Source organism: Globicephala melas, chromosome 6 (genome assembly GCF_963455315.2).
Source record: "Globicephala melas chromosome 6, mGloMel1.2, whole genome shotgun sequence".
Classification (NCBI taxonomy): Eukaryota; Metazoa; Chordata; class Mammalia; order Artiodactyla; family Delphinidae; genus Globicephala; species Globicephala melas.
In genome coordinates this window covers 31,859,415-31,885,759 of record NC_083319.1, presented here as the reverse complement: position 1 = coordinate 31,885,759, position 26,345 = coordinate 31,859,415, and the positions used below count along the sequence as shown (strand labels likewise).

At 43.3% G+C, this 26,345-nt stretch overlaps 2 protein-coding genes across 4 annotated transcripts in view; one reads left to right on the top strand and one right to left on the bottom strand.

Moving 5' to 3' along the window:
* Positions 1-13,183: 13,183 nt before the first annotated feature.
* On the bottom strand, positions 13,184-13,851 carry LOC138842732 (serine/arginine repetitive matrix protein 3-like). Its single transcript, XM_070045834.1, has 2 exons — positions 13,733-13,851; positions 13,184-13,697 (listed from the first exon to the last, which is right to left on the bottom strand). The coding sequence occupies exons 1-2, from the start codon at positions 13,849-13,851 to the stop codon at positions 13,184-13,186; spliced, it is 633 nt and encodes a 210-aa protein (XP_069901935.1).
* The window catches only part of TMEFF1 (transmembrane protein with EGF like and two follistatin like domains 1), a 93,594-nt gene continuing 80,990 nt past the window's right edge, over positions 13,742-26,345 (top strand). The window contains exon 1 of one of the 3 annotated variants that reach the window (XM_060300691.2): positions 13,742-14,045. In XM_060300691.2, the coding sequence (XP_060156674.1) occupies positions 13,850-14,045 (196 nt within the window). In that variant the 5' untranslated portion in view covers positions 13,742-13,849. The remainder of the gene's footprint in view (positions 14,046-26,345) is intronic. The other 2 variants (XM_060300690.2, XM_030829852.2) reach the window with 2 other exon arrangements.

Genomic DNA, 26,345 nt, shown 5'->3' with positions numbered 1-26,345 from the left:
ATGCAACACAAGTTTTCAATGTAGCATTCTCCTTAAAAGATAATGTGTACATAAATGGAATTCTAATCATGCATCCAAGTGGATCAGCCCCAAGGTTGAAAGTGCTATTTGTGAAAGTTATTGATATTAGCATAGTGATTGTACTTAAACTGTTTCTAAAACAATCTAAATATAGGCAACACAAGAATTTCTATATAATGGGCACAGAAAGGTTGCTGCTTCCCAAAATGTAATTTTCCCAACAAGTTGTAACTGGCTGCTAGTTACTTTGGCTCTTTTAAATTGCCCATTTCTATAGATTATAGAATAATTCTATTTTACAGATTGCCCTATTCTAAGGCAATAATGTGCCCAGAATATGTAGATTTTTGTATTTGTTTTTAAAACTTTATCAGTTGATTTCAGTAGATGGTATCTGTTGTAAACATCCAGGGCTGCCTGAAAACCTACTTCAAATGGAAGGAAGTTAGCATTTATTGAATATTTTCTATGGGTGCTAAGAACATTCATATATTAGTTCATTTTATTCTTAAAATACTCTGCAGGAGTAGGTAATATTCCATATTTTAAAGATAATGGAATGAAGCTTGGAGAGGTTAAGTGTCTTATTCAAAATCACATACCCAAAGTTTTGGAGGTGGTTGTACAACAATGTGGATAAACTTAATGTCACTGAACTTTACACTTAAAAACAGTTAGAAGGGTAAATTTTATGGTATTTCACCACAGTAAGAAAAAAATCACATAGCTAGCTTAACTAGATTTAGATCCCGAGTTAGTATGCTTCGATTAGTCTGCTTATGGCTGGTTATGATTATCATCTGCTAGGACTGATGAGAACAGTCCTAGCAGAGAGAAACAGAGAGAAGAGCTAAGTGAGGTTAAAGGTATCAGCAACGGCAAAGGTGGTACCCAATTCTGTCTGACAGCAAGCTGAGAATCAGTGACCAAGGCAAAAAAGAGAGGTCACCCATCAGTCTTGCCATTTAGTGCTTCTTAAACGTTAACGTGGATAAGAATCACCTGGGCATCTTGTTAAAAATGCAGATTCTGATTCAGTGAGTCTGGGCTAGGGCCAAATTTTACATTCCTAACAAGCTTCCAGGTACCAGTGATATTGATGATCTATGGACCAAACATTGAGTAGCAAGGATTTTAGATCACAGGAACTTCCAGGGCGGCTCTCTAAGTGTTTCAGATCCCTTGCATCAGAGAATCTGGGGTGCTTTCCCAAAGCAAGTTCTGCGCCCTTGCCCAGACTTGCTGAAATCAGAATCTCTGAGGGCAAGACTGGGAATCTAAACTTCTAACAAGCTTCCCTGTTGCTTGTTAGGTGTAATAAAGTTGAAGAACCACTGCTAATAGGACATCACCATAGTATGATAACAAAAATCACTTTATTTCCATTCCCATTTCCAGTTTATAAAGTCTTTTTATATCCTGTTTCTCCTGTGCCTGTACAGCAGGATAATGAAGGCGATACAATTAGCCCCACTTTGCTGATGAGGAAACGGACACCTCCGGTGGTTAAGTGCTAGACCCAAAGGTCTTCAACTCCCAGAAAGTTTTCTTTTTATTGTTTCATGGCTCTCTCTCCTACTTTACCATATCTTCACTTATAGTCCTACACAAATTAGAAGTTCTTTTATGTCTAAAAAGCTTTGCAGAGCAATTTTCTTTCTATGACGCTTTTAAAGATTTCAATCTAATTTAGCATATTAGGAAGCACAGTTTATGCTTAGAAGCATGAAGCTATCCAAGGTCATGGCAAAAAAAATGTTTGAAGTAATGAAATAGATTGCATAGAATTTTTTAAAAATCCTTTTTTTACCCCTCACCTAGATTCACCAGTTGTTAAGTTTGCTTTTCCCTCTCTTTGAACCACTTGAAAGTTGCAGACTTTGACACTTCACCCCTAAATTCTTCAGCGTGCATGTACTAAGAATAAGAACATTTTCCTACATCCACAATCCCATTATCCCACGTTTCTCCATTATCACACTGGAGAAAATTAATATTAACTCAGTAATATCTTCTATATGTAGTCTGCATTCAAATTTATCCAGTTGTCTTAAGAATGTCTTTTATTGCTCTTTATTTTCTCAGATCCAATCAAGGTTTATTGCGTTTGGTTGTTTTGTGTCTTTAGTCTAATTTAATCTAGAAGAAATCTCTCTCCTTTGTTGTTTTTCATGACATTAAATTTCTTTTAAAGTCCAGGCCTCATCAATGTGCCCCACATTCTGGATTTATTTGATTACTTCCTCGTGATTAGGTTCAGGTTAAACTTCTTTGGCAAGACTATCTTATAGATAACTTCACGTACCTCTGTTTACATAGTTTCAGGAGCCACATGGTCGAAAGCTGCCCCACCATTGGTGAGGCTAAATTTGATCACCTGGAGAAGGCAGCATCTGCTAGATCTCTCCATTATAAAGTTACTTCCTTTCACTCATAGTTAATTAGTTATATGTGGGGTGATAGTTTAAGTCTCTCTGAATATCCTGTCCCCAGCCACATTTCACCCCATGGTTTTAGCATCCATCGATGATCATTACTCAAATCAATTATTTCATGGGGATTTCAATGGTGATTAAACCAATCTTGGCCATTTGCCAGCATTTATACGGAAAGAAGGTATGCCAGATTGGAGAAAATCTGAATTTAGGTCACCTCAAGTCACGCCTGGCTACTCAGAAAGCATAGGGTCCACTTTGCTCCAACTTTCATAAGAGGCCATCTTCCTTAGAACTCCCGAGCCAGAGGTGAGTAGTAAGAGGTGTTGTTTTCTTTTCCCAATGCTAATAAATGCCCACCTGAAAGGAAAGGCTCCCGATTTCCTTCTAAGCACGCCTACTCCAGGGTCCCTCTCGTGTCTGCCTCTGGTGCTGTCGATCTCTCCTGAGCGCTACTGGGGAAAATCATGTGCTTTCTCTTCCTTTATCATCAATGACCACTTCACAATTTTCTCTTCCTTCTCAAATCTGACCTCAAATTGCTGTGTAGTAGGGACTTGGGGCAGTAATCCAATTGAAAGGGAGGGGTCAGGGTACTTGATCTGAAGTGGTATCTGTTGTATATATTGCATGTCAGAAGTCAGTTTAAAGAGAAAGTAACTTTTTACATAAGATTGAGAGGCTGCAACTGCTCACAGCAAAGATGGTAATGAAGATTGGGGTGGAAAGGCTAAGAGGGAGTTGATGGAGATTACAGGGGGCCAAAGCTTCCTTCAGCTACCTTTTGATGCAGCCACTCCCCCACCCACTATCCCCACTCCACGCTGCCCCCCTTGCTCTTTGGAGAAAGAGACCCTGAAGCCAAGATCCAGGATGTTCCTCAGTGTCTCAATACCGTACCTACAACCCCCAACCCTACCCCCATATCAGCCTCCACTCTTCCCTCTTGTTTCAAAGAAGAAAGTGTCTTCCCTCAAAAATCAGTCCCTCCATCCATGCTTTGAATTCCACGCCTCCTTGTCTTCTCAAGAATCTTACACATCTGATTATCCTTTTTCCTATGTTGTATAGTCAATTCCCCCATCCCAGGATCTTTTCCATCATTGTTTAAATATTTTACAGTCTCATCTCAAAAAGTCCCTCCTCCACCCAGTCACCTCTAGCTTTGTTCCTCTTCTTCTCTTCACAGCCAAGCTGTCCAAACGTTCTGTCTCCACTTCCTACTTCCTACTCATGTCTCGGGAGGCTCCAGTCTGGATCCTGCCTCTACCACTTTACCAAATGGCTCTTGCTAAGATCAACGATGACTTCAAGTGACTCTATCCATTGGACACTATTCAGTACTCGTCTTGCTTGACCTTTTAGCAGCATTTGACCAGTTAGCCATGTCCTCCTTCTTGAAACATTTTTGTTCCTTGGTCTCTGCGACCCTGTTCTTTCCCTGGTTTTCCTCCTAATTTTCTGGCAGTTCTTTCACATTTCCCTCCATTGGAATTCCTCAGGGATTCAGGCTAGACCCTCTTCTAATTTTATAGGACAGTTGACCTTTGAACAACACGGGGGTTAGGGGGACCAACCCTCCTCACAGTTGAAAATCCGAGTATAACTTTACAGTTGGCCCTCTGAATCCACAGCTCTGCGTTGGAGGAGTCAACCAACCTCATAGGGTGTAGTACTGTAGTACCTATTTATTGAAAAAATTGAGTGGACCCTTGCAGTTCAAATCCATGTTGTTCGAGGGCCAACTGTATCTCATATACTTTTAAGTTGTCACACCCACTTCTATGACTTCAATTAATTTTTTCTCTGATGACTCCCACACTTACATGTCCATTGTAAATCTCTTATGAGCACCAGACTTATACATCCAACTGCTACTGGATGTCTTGTTACAGATGCCTCAGTGGCCCCTCAAACTCAGTGTGCCTACAACTGAGCTTCTCATCCTCTCTCCAAACTGGCTTTTTCTCCAGAGGTGGCTATTTTAGTAAACACCCTTGAACCTAGGGATAACCATGGCTTGATACGTTCTCTCCCTCAGCTCCCACATCTAGTTCGTCATCAAATTCTGTTGATTTTACCTCTTTAACCTGTCTAATTCATTTACTTATCCCCATCTTCCCTAGTTCAAGCCACCATCATCACTTACCCAGACCACTAATAGCTCTCCCATGGTTTTCTTGGGTACATTTTGGCTTTCCAATCCATTCTGCACACTACAGCCCAAGCTATTTTTCAACAGTGTCATTGAGATACAATTAACATACCTTACAGGTCATGCATATAACAAAGTAATCTTTTTTTTTAATTGAAGTATAGTTGACTTACAGGGTTTCATAACCAAGTAATCTTCTAAAAACATAAATCTGAGCAGGTTATTCCCTATTCATAATCTTTGGATCAAATCTGAATCCTTATTCTGGCTTAAAAGGCCCTGTGTGGTCTGGTCTCTAACTTCATCCTTTGTGTCATCTGACTCCTCACTCTCCAGGCTTCAACCACAGCTGCTGCCGGGGGCCTCTCACTGTTGTGGCCTCGGGCCCTGCTGCTCCGCGGCATGTGGGATCTTCCCGGAACGGGGCACAAAGCCATGTCCCCTGCATCGGCAGGCGGACTCCCAAGCACTGCGCCACCAGGGAAGCCCTTCCCTGTTTCTTAAACTTGCCCTATTCTTTATCATTCTTACATGTTGAACTTTCCTCATAGAATACTGTTCCCTCTCTACCCCCCTCTAACTCTTCACCAGTCTCCCAGGTTTGGCTTAATATCACGTCTTAGGGGAAGCTTTCCTTGATACTAGTACCCAACCCCTAGGAGGTAGGGGTCCCTGTCTGTTGCTTTTACACCTCCTTTGCAAAACCCTTCATAACTGTAATTGATTGTTTAAAGTTTGACTTCCTGTTAGACAACAGGACAGGGACTGTGTCTATCTGATTCACATCTGCATCCTCACTGCCTAACATGGTTGCCTGGCACATAATGGGCAATCTCTACATATTGTTGGATGAATGCGGCTACTGTCACTGCTCTCCATGCCCTGCCCTGACCCCTGCTCCCATTGTTGTTGAAGTCACCACTATCAGAGCTGCCCAAAGTCTCATCACTATTGTTCTGCTTTGAGAGAAACAGCTTTAGAATGTGGTCTTGCTGTTTCACCTTTACAACTCTCTTAATTAGGAACCCAGATTAAGTGCCAGGTCTAACTATGTTGACCCTGATGCTGAGTCCCAAGGCCATCAGACTGTAGGGAATGATTTTCAACTGTTTGCCAAGGGAGAAGAGTTAGAAAACCACCGACTCAATTCAAGTTCACATGTACATGTCCTGATGAGTTGCTGTATACAGTAATGTGTGCATGGATACACACATTTAAATGTGCTGCATGTACAAATACAGGGTCCAGCTGTCACACTCAAATATGCAGACATACACACTCTCCCAGAGGCAACCTCATATATACTCATTCCCTACATATGCACACAGAGAGTAAAAGGACATATGCTTGGCACTTATGCATATGTACAGAGGCAAGCTGATATACTCATTACATATATATATACACATAGGCAAATGACATATGCTCAGTACATATGTGTACATACAGAGTCAAGCTGACATACTTAAACACACACAGTGGTAAAATAGAATTATTTAGCTCCATTTGACTCACTCTAATTCCTGCGTGTACTTAACTCCTTGCTTTATCTCTCCTTCCTTATTCTTAGCCCAATGGATGCCATTCTCAAGTTCCCAGGCCCTTGCCTGTAACCTCATGTCCCTTCCCTTTGACCTACCTGGCTAACTGTCACAGCTTGCCCCTCCAGTAGCTTGGCTGCCCCTGCTAGGCACCAGGCTGCCCTCCTGCAGGTCTCTCTAGTAGCCAGCCATGTCAGATGAGCTCCTTTGACTGCTGACTTTAACTCTTAAGGTGACCATAGGCTTTGGAGTCAGACAGACCTCGATTTGAGTCCCCGTCCTACTGCCCACTAGCTGTGTAACCTTGGACAAATAATTAAATGCTCCAAACCTCAGTTTTCTCATCTACAGAATGAGGATAATATTATCATAGCACCCTCCCCATTAGGTTTCTGGGTGCATTACATTAGATAATACAAGTGGCGCTCTTAGCCTAGTATATAAATGCAGTTAATGGCTATTGCCACTCATAACAGCTTACATTTATTTGCTTATTATGCCACTACTACCTCTAGCCAATTACTTATTGAATACTTACAATGTACTAAGCATTGTTCAAAGCACTTTACCTGTGCAAACCCATTTTATCCTTACAACAACCCTATGAAGTAAGTAAAAATTCTGTTTCCATGTTACAGATTATGAAACTGAGGTCCAGAGAATTGAAGTAACTTATCCAAGGTCATTAAACTAGCAAGTGGCAGAGTCAAGATGCAAAACCAGATGCTTTGGTTCCAGAGCGTACACTCTTAATTACTATGCTATACCTCTTACTACAATTTATGTGTGATTGTCTTTGTCAGAGAAGCTATTTCTTTGGTACAATCCTTTATGAGTTAAACCCTTGGAGAAATTTTTGAATTGCATCTGAAAATTTCCATTTGCTGAAAGATGGAGAAAATCTTCATTCTGTATTCAGCGCAATACTGAACAACTGAATGACAAGAAGACCTGCAGGCAAAACCCAGAGATACCTCTTCAGTCTCTCTACCCACTCACAGGGACTGTTTGGGTGAGAAGCCTTTCATATTGACAGAATTATAGTGCTGAAGTCTCTTCTCCTCAGGCAGAGTAAGGCTACTCTTTGAATTCCTACAGCACTTTTTTGTTCAGACGTCTGTAACCCTGGCCTCCTTGGCTTCTGCCCATCTACAGAATTGAGGACCATTAAGGCCATGTGGGTAACAAGAACGGTGCCTTCAACTGGAGTTGTAATTACAAGCAATGTAATCACAATAATCCCTGCATGTAATCACAAGAAGCCCCAACAAAAGTCTCCTGACGCGCTGGCAGGGGGCTCAGGATGACTTGTGCACACCCCTTGGTGGGTGTACTATTAGTGGTGCCAGTCTTTGCTCCATCTTGTATCGGGTGATGATGCCTCTCCACCTGCTCATGCTTGTGATGTGGTGGGGCTTTGGAGTCAGATGGGGCCAGGTGACTCCAACTTCCTAGCTTTGTTGTTTAGGTAGGTTACTTAACCTCATGAGCCTCGGTTTCCTCATCTATAAAATGCAACTAATACCCACCAGCAGGGTAGGTGGGAAAATCAGTGACAACAAATAGGAAGTGCCTGGCAGTACCCGGGATGTAGCAGGTCTTCAGTGAATTATAGTTACTATTGTCATGGCTCAACCCAACAATTATTCTCTTCCACCAATATTATTATGGGGTCTCTCCGACTAGACTAAGTTCTGTGAGAAGCAGAGACTTTGTTTTGTTCAATGTTGTTTCTCAGCATCTAGAACAGTGCATAGGCCATAGTAGGTGCTCAGTAAATATTTGTTGAATGAAGTTTAAAGCCGGTTGATCTTGTTCTCTGTCCCCACTATGCTGGCCAGCATTCAGACCCTCTTGTTCACAGGCCCTTTGCTCTGATGTTCCCTCTGCCTGGAACAATCCTTCTTCACCTAGTTAACTCCTACTCATCCTCCTGATCTTAGCACAAGTATCACTCTTTCAGATTTTGACCTTCCCTTTCATAGCCTCTGTCAACATTGTTGCAATTTTACTTTTTTTTTTTTTTTTTTTTTGCGGTACGCGGACCTCTCACTGTTGTGGCCTCTCCTGTTGCGGAGCACAGGCTCCGGAAGCGCAGGCTCAGCGGCCATGGCTCACGGGCCCAGCCGCTCCGCGGCATGTGGGATCCTTCCGGACCGGGGCACGAACCCGTGTCCCCTGCATCAGCAGGCAGACTCTCAACCACTGCGCCACCAGGGAAGCCCCGCAATTTTCCTTTTATTCGTATAACTGTTTGATTAATATTTGACAGTAAACTTCATAAGGACAGGGACCAGATCTGTTGTACCCATCACTGTATTTTCGGGGACTAGAAGTAGACTTTCGGTATAAATTTGCTGAATGAATGAATGACTTTATCCACTCTTTCCATTTTTGTTTTGTTTTGTTTTGTTTTTTGTTTTGGTTGTTACTGTTGTTTTTGATGCTTGTGGGATCTCAGTTCCCCCACCAGGGACTGAACCCAGGCCACGGCAGTAAAAGCCCAAAATCCTAACCATTAGGCCACTAGGGAACTTCCCACTTTTTTCATTTTTTAAAAAGACCCCCCCTTCTCTAGGAAGTGGGTTCCAATTTCTTGAGTTGGGTCAGAGGTCAGTCCCAGGCTTGCACTGGGGCTGCACCATAAATCATTCCAGTGTTTCTGGACTGAACTCAAGTACTGTGATCCTCTCCTACCAGGGCCAATTTGTCAGTCCCAGAGTTCTCATTACTGCTTATCAGGGCTTCATTATGCAGCTAGACCCTCCAGCAGGAGATCCAGCAAGGCCAGAATTCTGGCTGGGTTGGGAGTGTGAAGTAGGATTTGCCACTTACTCCTCCTCTCCGCCCCCACTCTATGTCTGTTTGGTGTTTATCACACTGAGTTGTAATGATTAATTTTTAGATGTACGCCCTCCCCCTCCCCCAGCAAGGAAGGACTATCTCTTTCTCCCAGAGGCTATTGTGATGCCTAGCATGCAGCTGATGCTCACAAAGATTTCCTGAAGGAATGCAATGTTTTCCATGAATGAAGCTTTACTGGGGACAAAAACCAACTCACAGGAGAGGGCACTACCTATGGCTTTTTTTTTTTTAAACCTGAGCCAATAAATCTCTTTTAGTTTAAGTTAATTTGGGTAGTGTTTGTTTTCTATTACTTGGAACTGAAAACATGCTGATAGAGCATAAGTAATGGTGTTCAAGTATGGGATCTCTGATAGATTATTGTTGAAAAATATTCATTACATAGTCACTCCTTCTTACCTCCATAAAAAGAATAGACTTCTCTACCCCTTTGTCTTTGGGCTCAGCTATGAGACTTGCTTTAGCCAGTGGGATGTTAGCAGACATGTACAAACAGGGGTGTGAAAAGTGCTTGCACAATTGGGCATGCCCCTTGTACCACTACCACCTCCATAAAAAGAGGTTCCCCCAGGTAGCTTCTGCCCTTTCAGCTGGGACCCCAAAGTGAATATTCCTGGAGAAGATCAGAACTCAACCTGTACACAGGAGCCAAGACAAGCTGAACCTGTAGTTTAGAGCAGAGCCATCCAGCCAAGCCTATAGTCAACCCCCAGCCCTATGAGCAATGAGTGTTTACTACAGTACATTGCTGACATTTTGTGGTTGTTTGTTATGGAGCAATAACTAACTAATAAGGTTAGCCCGGGGGTTCCAAACTGGCAGTGTACGTGAATTACTTAGAGAACTTTAAAATAAATAAGGGATACTTGAGCTTCCCCCAGAATGTCTGGAGTGGTATTCAGAAATCTATATTCTTTTAAAATTCTCTGGGTGGTTTTTATGTAGTGAGTCCCCCACTCTTTTGTTATCTGACATTTTGGGGTCACCAATATTAAAGCATGTGATGGGGGTTCTATTAAACAACCACTAAGATTTTTTTAATTTGGGAGGTTGGGATTGACATATATACACTAATATGTATAAAACAGATAACTAAGAACCTGCTTATAAAAAAATAAAATAAAATTCAAATAAAAAAAGCAATAAAAAAAGAATTTTATTGAGTTATAGTTGATTTACAATATGAGTTTCAGGTGTACCACATATGGATTCAAAATTTTTATAGATTATACTCCATTTAAAGTTGTTATAAAATGTTGGCTATACTCCCTGTGCTGTACAATATATCCTTGTAGCTTATTTATTTTATACATGGTAGTTTGTACCTCTTAAGATCTTTTTTTGTCTCTGAGACTGGATGATTGAAGTCAGAGAACTCCTGTTTCTGAAGTACAATCCTTTCCAGTTTGAAAACTTTTGAGAAATCTGTGTTGAATTTTTCTTAGCTGATTTGGAGAAAGATGCAGAAGTAAATTAGCTGTGATTTATGGCCATAGGCGTTTTGGTTTTTTTTTTATTTTTTATTTTTATTTATTTAATTTATTTATTTATTTATTTTTTGCGGTACGCGGGCCTCTCACCGCCGTGGCCCCTCCCGCCGCGGAGCACAGGCTCCGGACGCGCAGGCCCAGCAGCCATAGCCCACGGGCCCAGCCGCTCCGCGGCACGCGGGATCCTCCCGGACCGGGGCACGAACCCGTGTCCCCTGCATCGGCAGGCGGACTCTCAACCACTGCGCCACCAGGGAAGCCCAGGAGTTTTGTTTTTTATTTAAGGATTGTCTCCTCTTAGTATTTCTGCCTGGGCTATGGTTAGCAGTCAAATGAAAATTAAAAACTGGGGCTGGGTGAGTCAAAACACATGGCAGGAAAAAAAATCACTGGTGAGGTCAAGTTTAGGGGAGAAGCTGCTGAAGGAGTGGTCTGAGAGGAGCCTTCAGCTGTGGCTTAGCAATTAGGAACCTGAGATCACACCTGATGCAGAAGCCAGTTGAAGTTTAGCTGAATAATTGCCATGCCACTGCCCGGTTTAGAGGTTCGAGGCAATCTTAATAAAATGTTACAAATGTGAATTTATATAAAAAGCATGAAAAAAAGTATGATTTAAAAGAAAATAGCTTTTTAAAGTTATAACAATAAAAATTTTCATTGACAAAAATTCGAAAAATATAGAAAAGTATAAAGAACAGGAATCTTTTTTTTATAGTTTTTTTTGTTTGTTTTTTTAATTTTATTTATTTATTTATTTATTTTTGGCTGTGTTGGGTCTTCGTTTCTCTGCGAGGGCTTCTCTAGTTGCGGCAAGTGGGGACCACTCTAAATCGCTGTGCGTGGGCCTCTCACTACTGCAGCCTCTCTTGTTGCAGAGCACAGGCTCCAGACGCACAGGCTCAGTAATTGTGGCTCACGGGCCTAGTTGCTCCATGGCATGTGAGATCTTCCCAAACCAGGGCTTGAACCCGTGTCCCCTGCATTGGCAGGCAGATTCTCAACCACTGCACCAGCAGGGAAGCCCCCAGAACAGGAATCTTTTATTCATAAGCCCACCTTTCAGAGATAACCACTGCTAATATATTGCTGTGTATTCTTCTGAACTTTTTTCCTATGGATGTGTACACACACATGCCTATTTCAGAAAAATAGGATTTTCTTATACATACTCATTAGTATCATTTTTTTCCATGTCAGTAAACACTAACCAATCATCACTGTTAAAACTGCATAATACTCCATCGTACAAAGAGGTACCATACTGGGACTTACCTGGTGGCACAGTGGTTAAGAATCCACCTGCCAATGCAGGGGACATGAGTTCGATCCCTGGTCCGGGAAGATCCCACATGCTGCGGAGCAACTAAGCCTGTGCGCCACAACTACTGAGCCTGCGCTCTGGAGCCCACGAGCCACAGCCATTGAGCCCGCGCGCCTAGAGCCCATGCTCTGCCACAAGAGAAGCCACCGCAATGAGAAGCCCGTGCACCGCAATGAAGAGTAGCCCTCGCGTAGCAACGAAGACCCAACGCAGCCAAAAATAAAGAAAGAAATAATTAAAAAAAAAAAAAAAAGAGGTACCATACTTTAGTTCCCACAGATGGATATTTAGAGTACATTTACTATTATAAAAAGGCTGTGGTGGATATCCACACAGACATTTTGTGTACTTGTCCAGTTATTTCTTTAGGCAAAATTCCAATATGTGTAATTGCTAGATTAAAGGATAAGCATTTTAAAGGTTTTGATACATAGTCGAATTGCCCTCCTCAAACATATAAATTAAGAATGTTAGGTTTTGTCATTTCTTTTAACTCGTTAGTCATCAACAGGAAAAAAAAGTTTTGTAAGTTTAATCTGCCTTTTACTAGTAGTGGGTTTAAGTATCTTTTCATATACTTATTGTATTTTATGTGAATAAGACATTAGCTTCCCATTTTTCTACTGTATCAACTTTTTCCTTCTGATTTATATTAAGCATATTGTCTCCTATTTATATTGAAGACATTATCCCTAATGTGGCTTTGCTTGTAGTGGCTTTCCACACATTAAAAAATTTTATGAGTCAAATTTATCAGTTTTTCAATGAGATTTTAAAATTCCTTCTGAGGTGAGAGGCAGCATAATAGAATGAAAAAAGTAGAGGAATTTCAAACAATTCAGTCCATACTCTTACTGCCTGTGGCTGGGTCTCATTTTGCACAATGTGGTAGGAAGAGCACTGGATTGGGAGTCATCACTTTACCTCTCTGGGTCTCAACTTCCTCCTTTGTAGCATGGGGATGAGAATGAAAACTCCCTTGCAGGCTGTAAAAAAGAACTGGAGGGGATTCATGTAAAGTACGTTGCCCAGGTCTTGTATGTAGCAAATCCTATCTAAATATTAGCTATTATTAGGGGGAGAGGGCAGTATAGAATTTAAAAAACTATTTTAAATTCATTTGGTGTTTCTGGGAATAGGGTAGGGATGAGGATCCGAGTACTTTAGCCATTTATCCCCATCTCTAAGAACTACAAAGCTGGAGTCAGAACTTGAATTCCAATTCTGGGGTCCTGCCCGTTTCCTCGTAGGTGACCTTGTACAAGTCACCTTCACTTCTCCGCGGCTCAGTTTCTTCACCTAGAAAATAGCTATATCATAGACCACCTGCCCTTTTGCTGGGCCAAAGAAACGCTTCAAAAATGCTCACAAAGGGCGGCAAAAACGTCTGTTAGGGTAATGCTTTCGGAGCCTCCACGGCGCCCGCCAGCCCCCCGTGGCCGGACCGAAGGGCGACAGCACCTCCCACCCCGCTCGCTCCCGCCCCGCCGCAGGAACAATAGCTCCCCCGGAGGCGGCGCCGGCCGCGGGCGGGGGCGGAGCTGCCGGCGCGAGCGCTGGGGGTGTGCGCGGGGCGGGGTCGTAGCCACCCCTCCCGCCGGCGGCTCTGTCACGCTCCCCTCACCGGGCGGGCCGGGGTCTTTGTGACGCGGCGGCGACGGCTGCGGACACAAAGGGAAGGCAAGCAGGCGAGCGAGGGGCTGGGCCTGCCCCCGCCCCGCGACCCGCGCCCCACGACCCCCTCCCGCCGCGCGCGCGCCCGCTCGTCCCCCGGCCTCGGTCTCCCCGGCGCGGGCTCGAACCCTCGCGCGCACCCGTCCCGACCCTCCGACTCCGTCCCGAGCGCGGCGGGCCAGGGCCTGGCGGGCGCTGCGGGTGGGGCGGGGATGCTGGGGGACTGCTACCGGGCGCAGCGGCGCGGCTGGTAGTTGGCGCCGAGGCAGCGGCGGGGCTCCCGGCGCGCGGCTGGATGCCCGGGGCCTGCGCTTCCCTGCGCTTCCCGCCGTCCAGGGGCGCCAGTCATGGGCGCCGCGGCCGCTGAGGCGCCGCTCCGGCTGCCGGCCGCGCCCCCGCTCGCCTTCTGCTGCTACACGTCGGTGCTTCTGCTTTTCGCTTTCTCTCTGCCCGGGAGCCGCGCGTCCAACCAGCCCCCGGGAGGCGGAGGCGGCGGCGGCGGGGACTGTCCCGGCGGCAAAGGCAAGAGCATCAACTGCTCAGGTAGGACTGGCCGGAGCGCGCCCCTGCGGCCCCTCCCTCCCTCCGCTCCCGCTGCCGCCTCCCTGCAGGTCCCCGCGACCCGGCTGGGCCGGGCCCGGGCGTGGGGGTCCCGGGAGCTGGGCCGAGGGTGAGCGAGGGCGCGGGGCAGGGCGCAAGCGCGCGGTGTGGGCTTGGGGACCGGCGTGGGGCCGGGGAGTGGCTGTGCGTGAGTCCGTGTGTGCCGGGTGGCTGGGCGCGGGCGGCCGGGAGTGTTGGGAGGAGGTGAGGCCCGGCCGGCGAAGGGGAGGCAGCGGCCGGGGCCCCCGGTGTGATCGTGGGTGTACACGCGGGAGCGCGTGTTTGTGTTGTGAAGGCTCAGGGGAGGGAGGGCGGCCCCAGGCAGGGATTTTCTGTGTGTATGTGTGACGGTGAGGGGCCAGGGGAGTGAACGTGAGCTGGGGAGATTCCTTCTTCGGGCACTCGGGTCTCAGAGGGGTAGTGTGGGTAAAGGGAACGGGTGGCCCAGAGGACGCAGATTGACCAAGTAGAGTGATAGTGGGGGTGTGTGTCTTTTGGGTTGAGAGGTGGGCACTCGGAGCTTGTAGTGACCCCGGGTCTATGGATATGAGCAGGGAAGGTCCTGGGGCCCGGGAAGTGACCCTCTGCTTTTGTGTGTTGCGCTGGGTGAAGCCAGGAGCTCAGAGATGTGCCGGGGGTATGCACTGAAGAGGAAGGGTGCGGGTCCTGGGGTGAACCTCGTTTGTGTCGATTCAGAGGGAGAGTAGCTAGGGAATCATCCTGTGTAGGATTTGGCTAACAGAAAGAGGCAGTTAGGTCTCAGGGAGTGCCTCTGTGTAGCAAGGTGTGAGCCTGGTTAAGGTGGTGTGGAAAGAGGGAAGCGGTTCCGAGGGAGTGATCGTGTGCGTGCGTTTGTCTGCTTTGCGGGAGGGCCTGGAGGTTGGCAGCCACGGGAGCACGGGAGTGACCTCTCCCCTCTCTCCAAGGCCGTCTGCACCTCCGCAGCTGCTGGAAACAAAGAGCCTGCTGGGGACGAGACTGTGGAGGAGGGTATCCTGGCCGTGAAGTTCCCTTTTCCTTTCACAATGGGTCCCAGAGGAGCCCTGGGGCAAGGAGAGGCTTCCAGGTCTCATTTAGGGATGGGTAGGTCCTCCTGGAGCTGGCCTGGCAGATGCTAGTGATCGTAAGCCACAGCCTTGCTAACTTGCCCTTTTATCAGTTCTCATTCTCCACTTGTCTTCTTTGAACCAAGGGTGGGAGAAGCAGCATGGGGGGTGGGGGAGAGGGGGAAAGAGAGGGTGGACAGGCCACAGGGAATCCGGGTAGTCTGCCTGCCAGACAACCTTTGTACCCAAAGGGCTCTTGAAGGGGCATTTTTTTGGGGGGAGTGAGGAGGGAGCCAGAGGGCCTCAGCACAGATGCTTATGCTACCCTGCATGAAGAAAACCTTTGGCCTGCTGTTAAGGTTTGAAGGTCTAAAATTCTTTTAATAATTTTCATAATGACATGTTTTATGATCGGGGAGGGGTTAGCATAGTAAACAACAGTGTGTCCATTAAAACTTTTCCACCCATGAAATAACTTTTACTTTATTTTTCTAATTAAAAAAAAACTTTATTTTTGGCTGTGTTGGGTCTTCGTTGCTGCGTGTGGGCTTTCTCTAGTTGGGGCGCACGGGCTTCTCTTGTTGCAGAGCACCGGCTCTAGGTGGACGGGTTTCAGTAATAGTGGCACGCGGGCTCAGTAGTTGTGGCTCGCGGGCTCTAGAGCGCAGGCTCAGTAGTTGTGGCGCACAGGCTTAGTTGCTCCACAGCATCTGGGATCTTCCCCGACCAGGGCTCGAACCCATGTCCCCTGCACTGGCAGGCAGATTCTTAACCACTGCGCCACCAGGGAAGTCCCTATTTTTCTAATGTTAAATGGAATATGGGATAATATTTTAACCATTAATCACACTTTAATGGTTAAAAATAAAAGTCATTTGTATATTAGAGTGCCTTTTTGTAACAAATACTGGTTATCAAACTAGTAAGTGATCACACCATGTCAAAATATTTTATGGGCTAATGTGCTGTGGTTATTTGTTCTTGCTGAGATAATTTGTCCTTAGCAAAATAAAGTGTGTATTGACGGATGTTTTTGTGTATGCATTCTAACTCTTTATGGATAGTACAAGTTTTAAGAAAGGACATACAGGGCTGGAAACCCACAGGGTGTGGAAAAAAGGGACTGATTTGGGGATTTTGGCCCTTGCTAAGCAACTGTGTGATTCGGAGCAAGTTACTTAATTCTTCTTAGTTTCCTCTTTTATTAAAAGAGGGATTTGGATTTAATAATATCTGAGTCTTCTTTCAAGGGTATATTGATATTTTGATATATATAACAGTAAATTAGGCTCATCAAATAAAATGTTTCCTAATGCTAAGATATACTTGAATAACTGGGTCTAAAGCAAGAGTTTTAACTAAATGATATTTGTAGATTCTTGTCATAACTCTTTCTAGGATGAAGATCTGGGAATGATTCATATGAAAAATAAAATTTTAAAAAATAAATTTATTTATTTTTGGCTGCGTTGGGTCTTCAGTGCTGTGTGTGGGCTTTCTCTAGTTGCGGCGAGAGGGGGCTGCTCTTTTTTTTTTTTTAATAAATTTATTTTATTTATTTATTTTTGGCTGCATTGGGTCTTCGTTGCTGTATGCGGGCTTTCTCTAGTTGCGGCGAGTGGGCTACTCTTCGTTGCGGTGAGCAGGCTTCTCATTGCAGTGGCTTCTCTTGCTGCAGAGCAGGGGCTCTAGGCACATGGGCTTCAGTAGTTGTAGCACGCGGGCTTAGTAGTTGTGGCTTGCGGGCTCTAGAGTGCAGGCTCAGTAGTTGTGGCGCACGGGCTTAGTTGCTCCATGGCATGTGGGATCTTCCTGGACCAAGGCTCGAACCTGTGTCCCCTGCATTGGCAGGCGGATTCTTAACCACTGCGCCACCAGGGAAGCCCCGGGGCTGCTCTTCATTGCGGTGTGCGGGCTTCTCATTGCAGTGGCTTCTCTTGTTGCGGAGCACGGGCTCTAGGCGCATGGGCTTCGGTAGTTGTGGCATGTGGGCTCAGTAGTTGTGGCTCGCGGGTTCTAGAGCACAGGCTCAGTGGTTGTGGTGCACGGGCTTGGTTGCTCTGTGGCACGTGGGATCTTCCCGGACCAGGGCTCGAACCCGTGTTCCCTGCACTGGCAGGTGGATTATTAACCACTGTGCCACCAGGGAAGCCCCGGAAAATAAATTTTTTTAAGTTGATTAATTAGAGAGCTATAATACTCCAGTCTGAACATAGGCATCTATTAATGCAGGTTGAGATTGTGCATAGATTTTTTTAGTAGCTTTTATTACCTAGGTATTTTCCACAAAGTTTACTCCTTTACATGTTTGAGTTTTAAAATCTAAATGCTGGCCTTGACTCCCTGTTGATTTTCATTTTGGGTTTTGGACCGTCATTTCAGCCTACTCTGACCTTTCTGAAGCCTGATTCTGTCTGGCTGTGTAGGTTGGGTCACTCACAGCTTTGTGGCCCTTGTAAATGTGAAGAGCAGATCTGTGGCTTTATTAAATTAATAGAAGTTGTCTAGATTGTGGAAAAGAATGGAACTATGTGATATTTTACTGCTGACTTGCTTCTAAGTCGGTTGATGTTGATACATTAATCAACCAGATGTTCAGCCAGCTATGCATCCTCCTAGTTGCATTTGACAGATTTTTGAGCTTCTGCTGTTCAACATTTTCCCGTTTTGTTCGCCAGCCTATCATTAAAAGATTCTGTCAGATTGTCTTGTTTGAATCAGTATATATATATGTCTGTATCATCCATTTTCCATTTTAGTAATCATATCAAAAAGCAAATGTCATATAGTCTGCCTTAATCAAGAGCACATGGTGGCCTTTTCTTTTTATTGTGTTCAAAAACTTATTTACCCATTCTAGAGTTTTTCAGTGGATATGTGGCAACTTCACTTATGGATTTTCTTTCTGGATTTCCATTTCTCCTTTTTTGAAAATTGAGAATGCATTCTCTCATTTCTGGTCTTCTGGCACCTTGTCAAGACAGCTTAGATAATCAGCAGTCAGATCTTAAAGTTTTTTCAGTACCATGGAGTATGATTTGTTTGGATCAGAAAGCAAATTCTTTTGAACTAGCTCTCTATTCCATTACTGTCCACTTTCCATGCCACTTACCTTAGATGTTAGCTTTGTTTTATCAGAGTTCTACCTTTCCTAGTTTGAAGATCATGCTCTTTGGAGAAGATTACGTAAACAAAGAAGAAACTGAAAGGATCTGTATTATCCCTGTTATTTCTTGATATTACAACATCTTCCCTAAGCAGTGGGCCCTTTGTTTATCTCTTCTTGTTCTAAACCAGACTTAAAAAAAAATTGTCCTCTGTCTCAGTTCTCCACTCATTGTGGACTTTATACTTATTGTTTTGATTTTATCTTTTTATTTGTACTTATTCTTTTAAAAATCTAACTTATCAGAAAGCTCCATGTTCATCCAAAGAGAAAAAAGTCTGGAAATACAGGATTTATGTGAAGAAAAATGAACCTTGAACCCAGGAGACCAGGTAACCTTAGACATGCCCCCCCCTTTTCATTTATAATGTGGAGATAATGATAATAGTCTTTTTTGGCTCTAGGGTGTTAGAGAAGAAAAAATGAGGCTAAACATGTGAGACATAGATGTCTTAGGGAATGGGGTTAAAGAGAAAGAAAAACATTCAGAGAGACCAACAAGCTGCACTGGTGAGAGACGTAAGGTGGAGAATTTGAAGTAAGTTTTTAAAATGTCACGGGAATTAGAAGTGGATCCTCTGGATTGTGGTGGTGGTAAGGATGATATAAATGGATGATATAAACTTCAGATTAAGAGAAGTGCCTCATTGAGAAATTAAGGAAACACTCCCATTTACCATCACATCAAAAAGAATAAAATACCTAGGAATAAACCTACCTAAGGAGGCAAAACATCTGTATTCCAAAAACTGTAAGACGCTGATGAAAGAAATTGAAATGACACAACAGATGGAAAGATATACCGTGTTCTTGGACTGGAAGAATCAATGTTGTTAAAATGACCATACTGGGACTTCCCTGGTGGCACAGTGATTAAGAATCCGCCTGCCAATGCAGGAGACACGGGTTCGATCCCTGGTCTGGGAAGATCCCACATGTTGTGGAGCAGCTAAGCTCGTACGCCACAGCTACTGAGCCTGCACTCTAGAGCCCGTGAGCCACAACTACTGAAGCCCACGTGCCTAGAGCACGTGCTCTGCAGCAAGAGAAGCCACTGCAATGAGAAGCACATGCACCACAACGAAGAGTAGCCCCCACTTGCCACAACTAGAGAAAGCCTGCACACAGCAACAAAGACCCAATGCAGCCAAAAATAAATAAATTAAAAAATAAATAAATAAAATGACCATACTGTCCAAGGCAATCTACAGATTCAGTGCAATCCCTATCAAGTTATCAATGGCATTTTTCATAGAAATAGAACAAAAAATTTTAAAATCTGTATGGAAACACAAAAGACCCTGAATAACCAAAGCAATGTTGAGAAAGAAGAGCGGTGCTGGAGGAATTATGCTCCCTGACTTCAGACTATACTACAAAGCTACGATAATCAAAACAGTATGGTACTGGCACAAAAACAGACATATAGATCAATGGAACAGGATACAAAGCCCAGAAATAAACCTATGCACTTATGGTCAAATAATCTATGACAAAGGCAAGAATATACAATGGAGAAAAGACAATCTCTTCAATAAGTGGTGCTGGGAAAACTGCACAGCTATGTGTAAAAGAATGAAATTGGAGGGAATTCCCTGGTGGTCATAGTTAGGACTTGGCACTTTCACTGCCGGGGCCCAAGTTTGATACCTGGTCAGGGAACTAAGATCCTGCAAGATGTGTGCCATGGCAAAAAATAAACAAACAAACAAACAAATAAATAAGAGAATGAAATTAGAACATTCTCTAACCCCATGTACAAAAGTAAACTAAAAATGGATTAAAGACCTAAATGTAAGACCAGATACTATAAAACTCATAGAGAAAAACATAGGCAGAATACTCTTTGACATAAATTTGAAGCAATATTTTTTTGGATCCATCTCCTAGAGTAATGGAAATAAAAACAAAAATAAACAAATGGGACCTAACAGAAGTGCCTTGTTAGTGGCAATTCAGGATTTTGGGGAATAAAAAGTGAATTTTTCCTAATTAGTATAAAATCTTGATCAGGACACTTCTAGCTCCCTGGTATGTAATATGTGGGTGTTTATTAACTTATTTAGTGAAACTTGATTGAATACCTGCCTAGTATAACCTAATATACTAGATATTAAGGGAATATATGAGAGGTCATCTCTGCCTTCAAGGGCCTTATGTTCCAACAGAGGTGGTTAGTTAGCCTCTTATAAATATACACAGGAAATTTCTATTTACTAGACCTGGGCTTTCTCCCTCTTCCCTCCACCCCACTCAAAAGTAAGCATTTATTGAACACTGACAGCATTGGAATTTTTTTTTTTTTTTTAGCATTGGAATTTTTAAAAGGTGTACAGTTAAGTGATTTTTAGTATAGTCACAAAGTTGTACAATCATCACCACTATCTAATTCCAAGACATTTCACCCCAAAAAGAAATCCCACACCTATTAACAGTGATTCCATGTTCCTCTTTCCCCCCAGCCCTTAGCAACTACTAATCTTATTTCTGACGTTATGGATCTGCCTATTTTGGACGTTGCATATAGATGGAATCATACAGTATGTGGCCTTTTGTGATTGGCTCCTTTCACTTAGCCTGACATTTTCAGGAGTCATCCATGTTGTAGCATGTATCAGAACTTTATTCATTTTTATGGTTGAGTAATATTCCACAGTATGGATGTATATGGCACATTTTGGTTTTCTGTCAGTTGATGGACATTTGGGTTGTTTACTCTTTTTGGCTTTATGAAAAATGCTGCTGTGAACATTCATGTACAAGTCTTTGTGTGGACATATGTTTTCAATTTTCTTGTTTAACTGTAACATTTTGAGGAACTAGCAAACTTTCTTAAAGGAGCTGCAACCATTTTAGATTTTCCCCAGCACTGTATGAGGGTTCCAATTTCTCCACATCCTCTCCAACACTTGTTATTGTCTTTTTGATTATCGTCATCTTAGTTGGAGTCCTAGTTGAAGTTGTGGATCAATGTGGTTTCGATTTGCATTTCCCTAATGACGTTGAGCACATTTTTATATGCGTAACGGCCATTTATATATCTTGTTTGGAAGAATGTCTATTCAGATCCTTTGCTGGGCTTGATTTTAACTTTCTGTATTAAACATTCCCTTAGTAAACCATACTGTCCAAATCCCACAGCACACAGATGCTCCAGGGGTAGGTTAACTCTGGTTTGTCTGTGTATCATTTGATTTCTCTGCTTACCAAGAATCAGTTGTGTTTGTTCTCAGATTTACTTATACCACTGGTAGTTGTGAGTATAAATTAGTAAATATTACTCAAATAGATGAAATGTGAATGCACGAGGAATTGTTTTTATGCATTGCTTTGGAAAGACTTGATAAAGGCATGAAGCTGAAAGAATTGCCTTTCAATGAATTACATTGTGGTAAAGACAGCTGAAACAGATTGGGGAAACCTTATAAATCTCTGGAAGGACTCTGCTCCTAGCAAACTTTGCAAGTATTTTAAAGTCCCGTTCTACTGTAAAAGAGAGGAAAACGGACATTGTAGATAACGGACTATGAGTGTGGTTTATCCAAGGAAGGGGGGGGCTGCATTTGGCAGACCCGGAGGTCTTGATGGCACATGGGGAAATGAATGTACATTTATATGTTTAAAGTTAAAAATGGCTATAATTATGTGTCATTTTAAAAAATGATTCCTTGCTCTACCTGACTTTTATGATTAATTCATCAGTGAGAGTTTCCACTATGCAAGGTGCCCTAAGGAAGATACAGATACAGTGTTGAGGGAATGAATAATTCTGATTTCTAGGCATCAAAACAACACTTTCTCTGAATAAGTGGCACTCTAGCTGGGTTTTACAGGCAGAATGTGAGCCTGAAACACCAGCCCCACTTTTGCCTGAGGCCTTTGCTGTTGATGTTCCTTTTGCTTGGAACCTTCTTGTCCCAGTTGTTTATCCCCTCATCTCCTTCACCTCTTTAACATCACTTGCAAAATGATGCCCTAAAATTGCACGCTTTTCCACCTTCCACCCCTTCTGCCCCTCTTCCACTTGAATCCTCATTTATGTTTTCTTCCTGCTCCAAAGCACCTTTTCCTGTGTGACCTGTTATACATGTTACTTATTCTCTGACTCCTCTGTGTAGATCCATGAGGGCAGGGATTTTTGTCTGTTTCTTTCACTGCTGTGTTATCTGTGCCTAGAACTGTGTCTGGCACAAAATTAGATGCCCATCTCATACATTTTTTAAAATTAATTAATTAATTTTTGGCTGTGTTGGGTCTTTGTTTCTGCGCACGGACTTTCTCTAGTTGAGGCGAGCGGGGTCTACTCTTCGTTGCAGTGCACGGGCTTCTCATTGCGGTGGCTTCTCTTGTTGCGGAGCATGGGCTCTAGGGCGTGCAGGCTTCAGTGGTTGTGGCATGCGGGCTCAGTAGTTGTGGCTCACGGGCTTTAGAGCACAGGCTCAGTAGTTGTGGCGCACGGGCTTAGCTGCTCCGTGGCATGTGGGATCTTCCTGGACCAGGACTCAAACCCGTGTCCCCTGCATTGGCAGGCGGATTCTAAACCACTGTGCCACCAGGGAAGCCCCCCATCTCATATTTATTTGTGGAATTAATGACTGAATGAACGTAGAAACTGAGAAGAGTTGGAAGGGGTATTCTCTGGGCCATGGGAATGCTGTTGGAAAAGGTACAAAGATGTGACAGTGAGGGGAATATTTGGGGATACTGGGATGTGGGGATTAAGGCAGGAGGTGAGTCACACAACTGCCACCATGTTAGAGGAAGGCCTTGAAGGCTGAGCTGAAGGTTTGGCACTTGCTCTGAAGACAAAGGGAAACTTAAAGGATTCGAGTGACATTGTGGTTTTAGAAAACAAAGTCTGGAATTGTTGAAGATGAAAGGGAGAAGGGAAGAGACTGGGAGCATGGTGAAAGATAACAGTAGTGGAAATGGGGAGAACTCAGAGGACTTGTTTGGCCTGCACTGTATTTTTAAAAATTGCATTGGTTGTTAACCATTAAAAATCTTGAGGTGTCACTTAAAAATCTGGATTGTGGTCTGCCCTTCTAAACTTGGAGGTATTGGTAACATTAGGCTCCTGCCACGTGGCAAAAATCCTCCAGAGTTGTCTAGTGGAGCATCAGCTGTTCACTTTGTTAGTCCCTACCCAGCCATCCTTTCATTGACCTTTTTCTCCCTTAGCTTCTGGATCACCTGCCATAGGAGGCGGGATGAACTGTGATGCTCTTGATTTGGGATGGAGAGCCTGTTTGGAGGAGGGTCAAATTGGTGTGTATTCCTTCCCTCATTCCTGTTACTCACCATCACCAACTTAAATGCAAATCCTTATTTCTGCAGTTTCAAACCCTTACCATCTGAGCACCTCTCCTGCCTGTACTCCTTGCAACTTCTGCTGCACTGTTCTTTTATTTTTTTTAACATCTTTGTTGGAGTATAATTGCTTTACAATGGTGTGTTAGTTTCTGCTTTATAACAAAGTGAATCAGCTATACGTATACATACATCCCCATATCTCCTCCCTCTTGCGTCTCCCTCCCACCCTCCCTATCCCACCCCTCTAGGTGGTCACAAAGCACCAAACTGATCTCCCTGTGCTATGCGGCTGCTTCCCACTAGCTATCTATTTTACATTTGGTAGTATATATGTCCATGCCACTCTCTCACTTCGTCCTAGCTTATCCTTCCCCTTCCCCGTGTCCTCAAGTCCATTCTCTACTTCTGTGTCTTTATTCCTGTCCTGCCCCTAGGTTCTTCAGAACCATTTTTTTTTTGTTAGATTCCATATATATGTTTTAGCATACGGTATTTGTTTTTCTCTTTCTGACTTACTTCACTCTGTATGACAGACTCTGGGTCCATCCACCTCACTACAAATAGCTCAAATTTGTTTCTTTTTATGGCTGAGTAATATTCCATTGTATATATGTGCCACATCTTCTTTATCCATTGATCTGTCGATGGACATTTAGGTTGCTTCCATGTCTTGGCTATTGTAAATAGTGCTACAATGAACATTGTGGTACATACTCTTGTTGAATTATGGTTTTCTCAGGGTATATGCCCAGTAGTGGGATTGCTGGGTCATAATGGTAGTTCTATTTTTAGTTTTTTAAGGAACCTTCATACTGTTCTCCATAGTGGCTGTATCAATTTACATTTCCACCCACAGTGCTGCACTCTGTTCTTTTCCTTCTCAACCTTTGCCTTGAATCCACCTCCTACCTCTTCGTATTTGAAAGCTACCCTGCTATCTCTGACTATACGATTTTCCTTGAAACACTCTCTAATGATATTTTTATCATATTTAGTTTTCCTTTATTAATTTTATATCTTAGTTTTAGTACTTCCTCTTTTTCAACTTTCCCTTTTTTTTCTTTCTAAATTCTTGAGGTGGAAACAGATCATTGTTTTTCTTTTCCCTTAAGACCACAGGCATTTTTGATAACATTCCTTTCATCATTGTTGTAAAATTTATGAATTTAGATATGTTACAGATAGATTGTTTTTTGGTTTTGCATTATGGTCTAAGAATGTGTCATAGAATTTCTAGGTTTTCACATTAAAACTGGCTGTGTCTCTGCGTTCTAGTATGAGAACACATTTTATGAAATATACCTCAGAAAATAAAGTGTTATTTCCTTGGCTTCTTAGTCTCCTATTATATAACTTTTTAAAAAAAATTAATTAATTTATTTAGTTATTTTTTGCTGCGTTGGGTCTCCGTTGCTGCACGTGGGCTTTCTTTTTTCTAGTTGTGGCGAGCGGGGGCCACTCTTCCCCGCAGTGCGTGGGCCTCTCACCGCGGTGGCCTCTCCCGTTGCGGAGCACGGGCTCTAGGCGTCCGCGCTTCATTAGTTGTGGCACGTGGGCTCAGCAGTCGTGGCTCACGGACTCTAGAGCGCAGGCTCAGTAGTTGTGGTGCATGGGCTTAGTTGCTCCGTGGCATGTGGGATCCTCCCGGACTAGGGCTTGAACCCGTGTCCCCTGCATTGGCAGGCGGACTGTTAACCACTGCGCCACCAGGGAAGTCTTCCTATTATATAACTATTAATTTTACTTAAACTTAAAAATTTTTTTTGAATTTTAAACTTTGAGGTAAGTTGATGTAGTATACCCAGGTTTCCCAGTTAAGGTTTCACCACATTTGCTCTATCATAGTCTCTTTCTGTATCTAAGTCTATCTATCTCTATGTATGTATATCTCTATCTACCTTACATCTATATCTATATTATATCTATATCTATGTATCTAAATCTTTCTTTTCTGAACCTGACTCTGCCAAGTTGGCTCCTACCAAGGGAAATGGTTTAATTTATGCTTTATATCAGTTCTGTACTTTTAATTCTTTGTGTAGTTGTCTATTGTTAATGAAACATTGAAGCCTCCAGTTATGATACGGGTTTATTTTTCACAATTTTTCTTATATTTTTGTTATTCTGTTAGGGACATATACATTGTATAGTTTTTGTTTCATTTTTTGTTGTACTTTTTATTTTTGTGCAAGGCAGATTTAAAGAATCTCCTGAAGTCATAATGTTGCCCATTCCTTTTTGGATTTGTGTTTGTTTTTTAGTTTTTAAGTGTTGGGATTTGTTTCCCAATGTATATGTAGACCATTCTGCTTTCATAGGTATTCAGCCCGTTTACATTAAGTGAAGTAATTATGATATTTGTGCTACCCTCCATGATCATGATTATCTTTTAAAATGTAAAATCCAGTTGTTTTTAGTATAGCCGCAAGGTTGTGCAACCATCACCACAATCAATTTTGGAACTTTTTTGTCCTCCCCAAAAGAGACCTCATATTCTTTAGCAGTCACTCCCCAAACCCCACTCCCACAGCCCTAGGCAACCACTAATCTATCTTTTGCTGTAGATTTGCCAAGTTTAGACATTGCATATAAGTGGAATCATACAATATGTGGCCTTTGGTGATTGGCTTCTTTCACTTAGCATAATGTTTTCAAGGTTCATCCATGTCATAGCATGTTTCAGAATTTCATTCCTCTTTATGACCAAATAATAGTTCA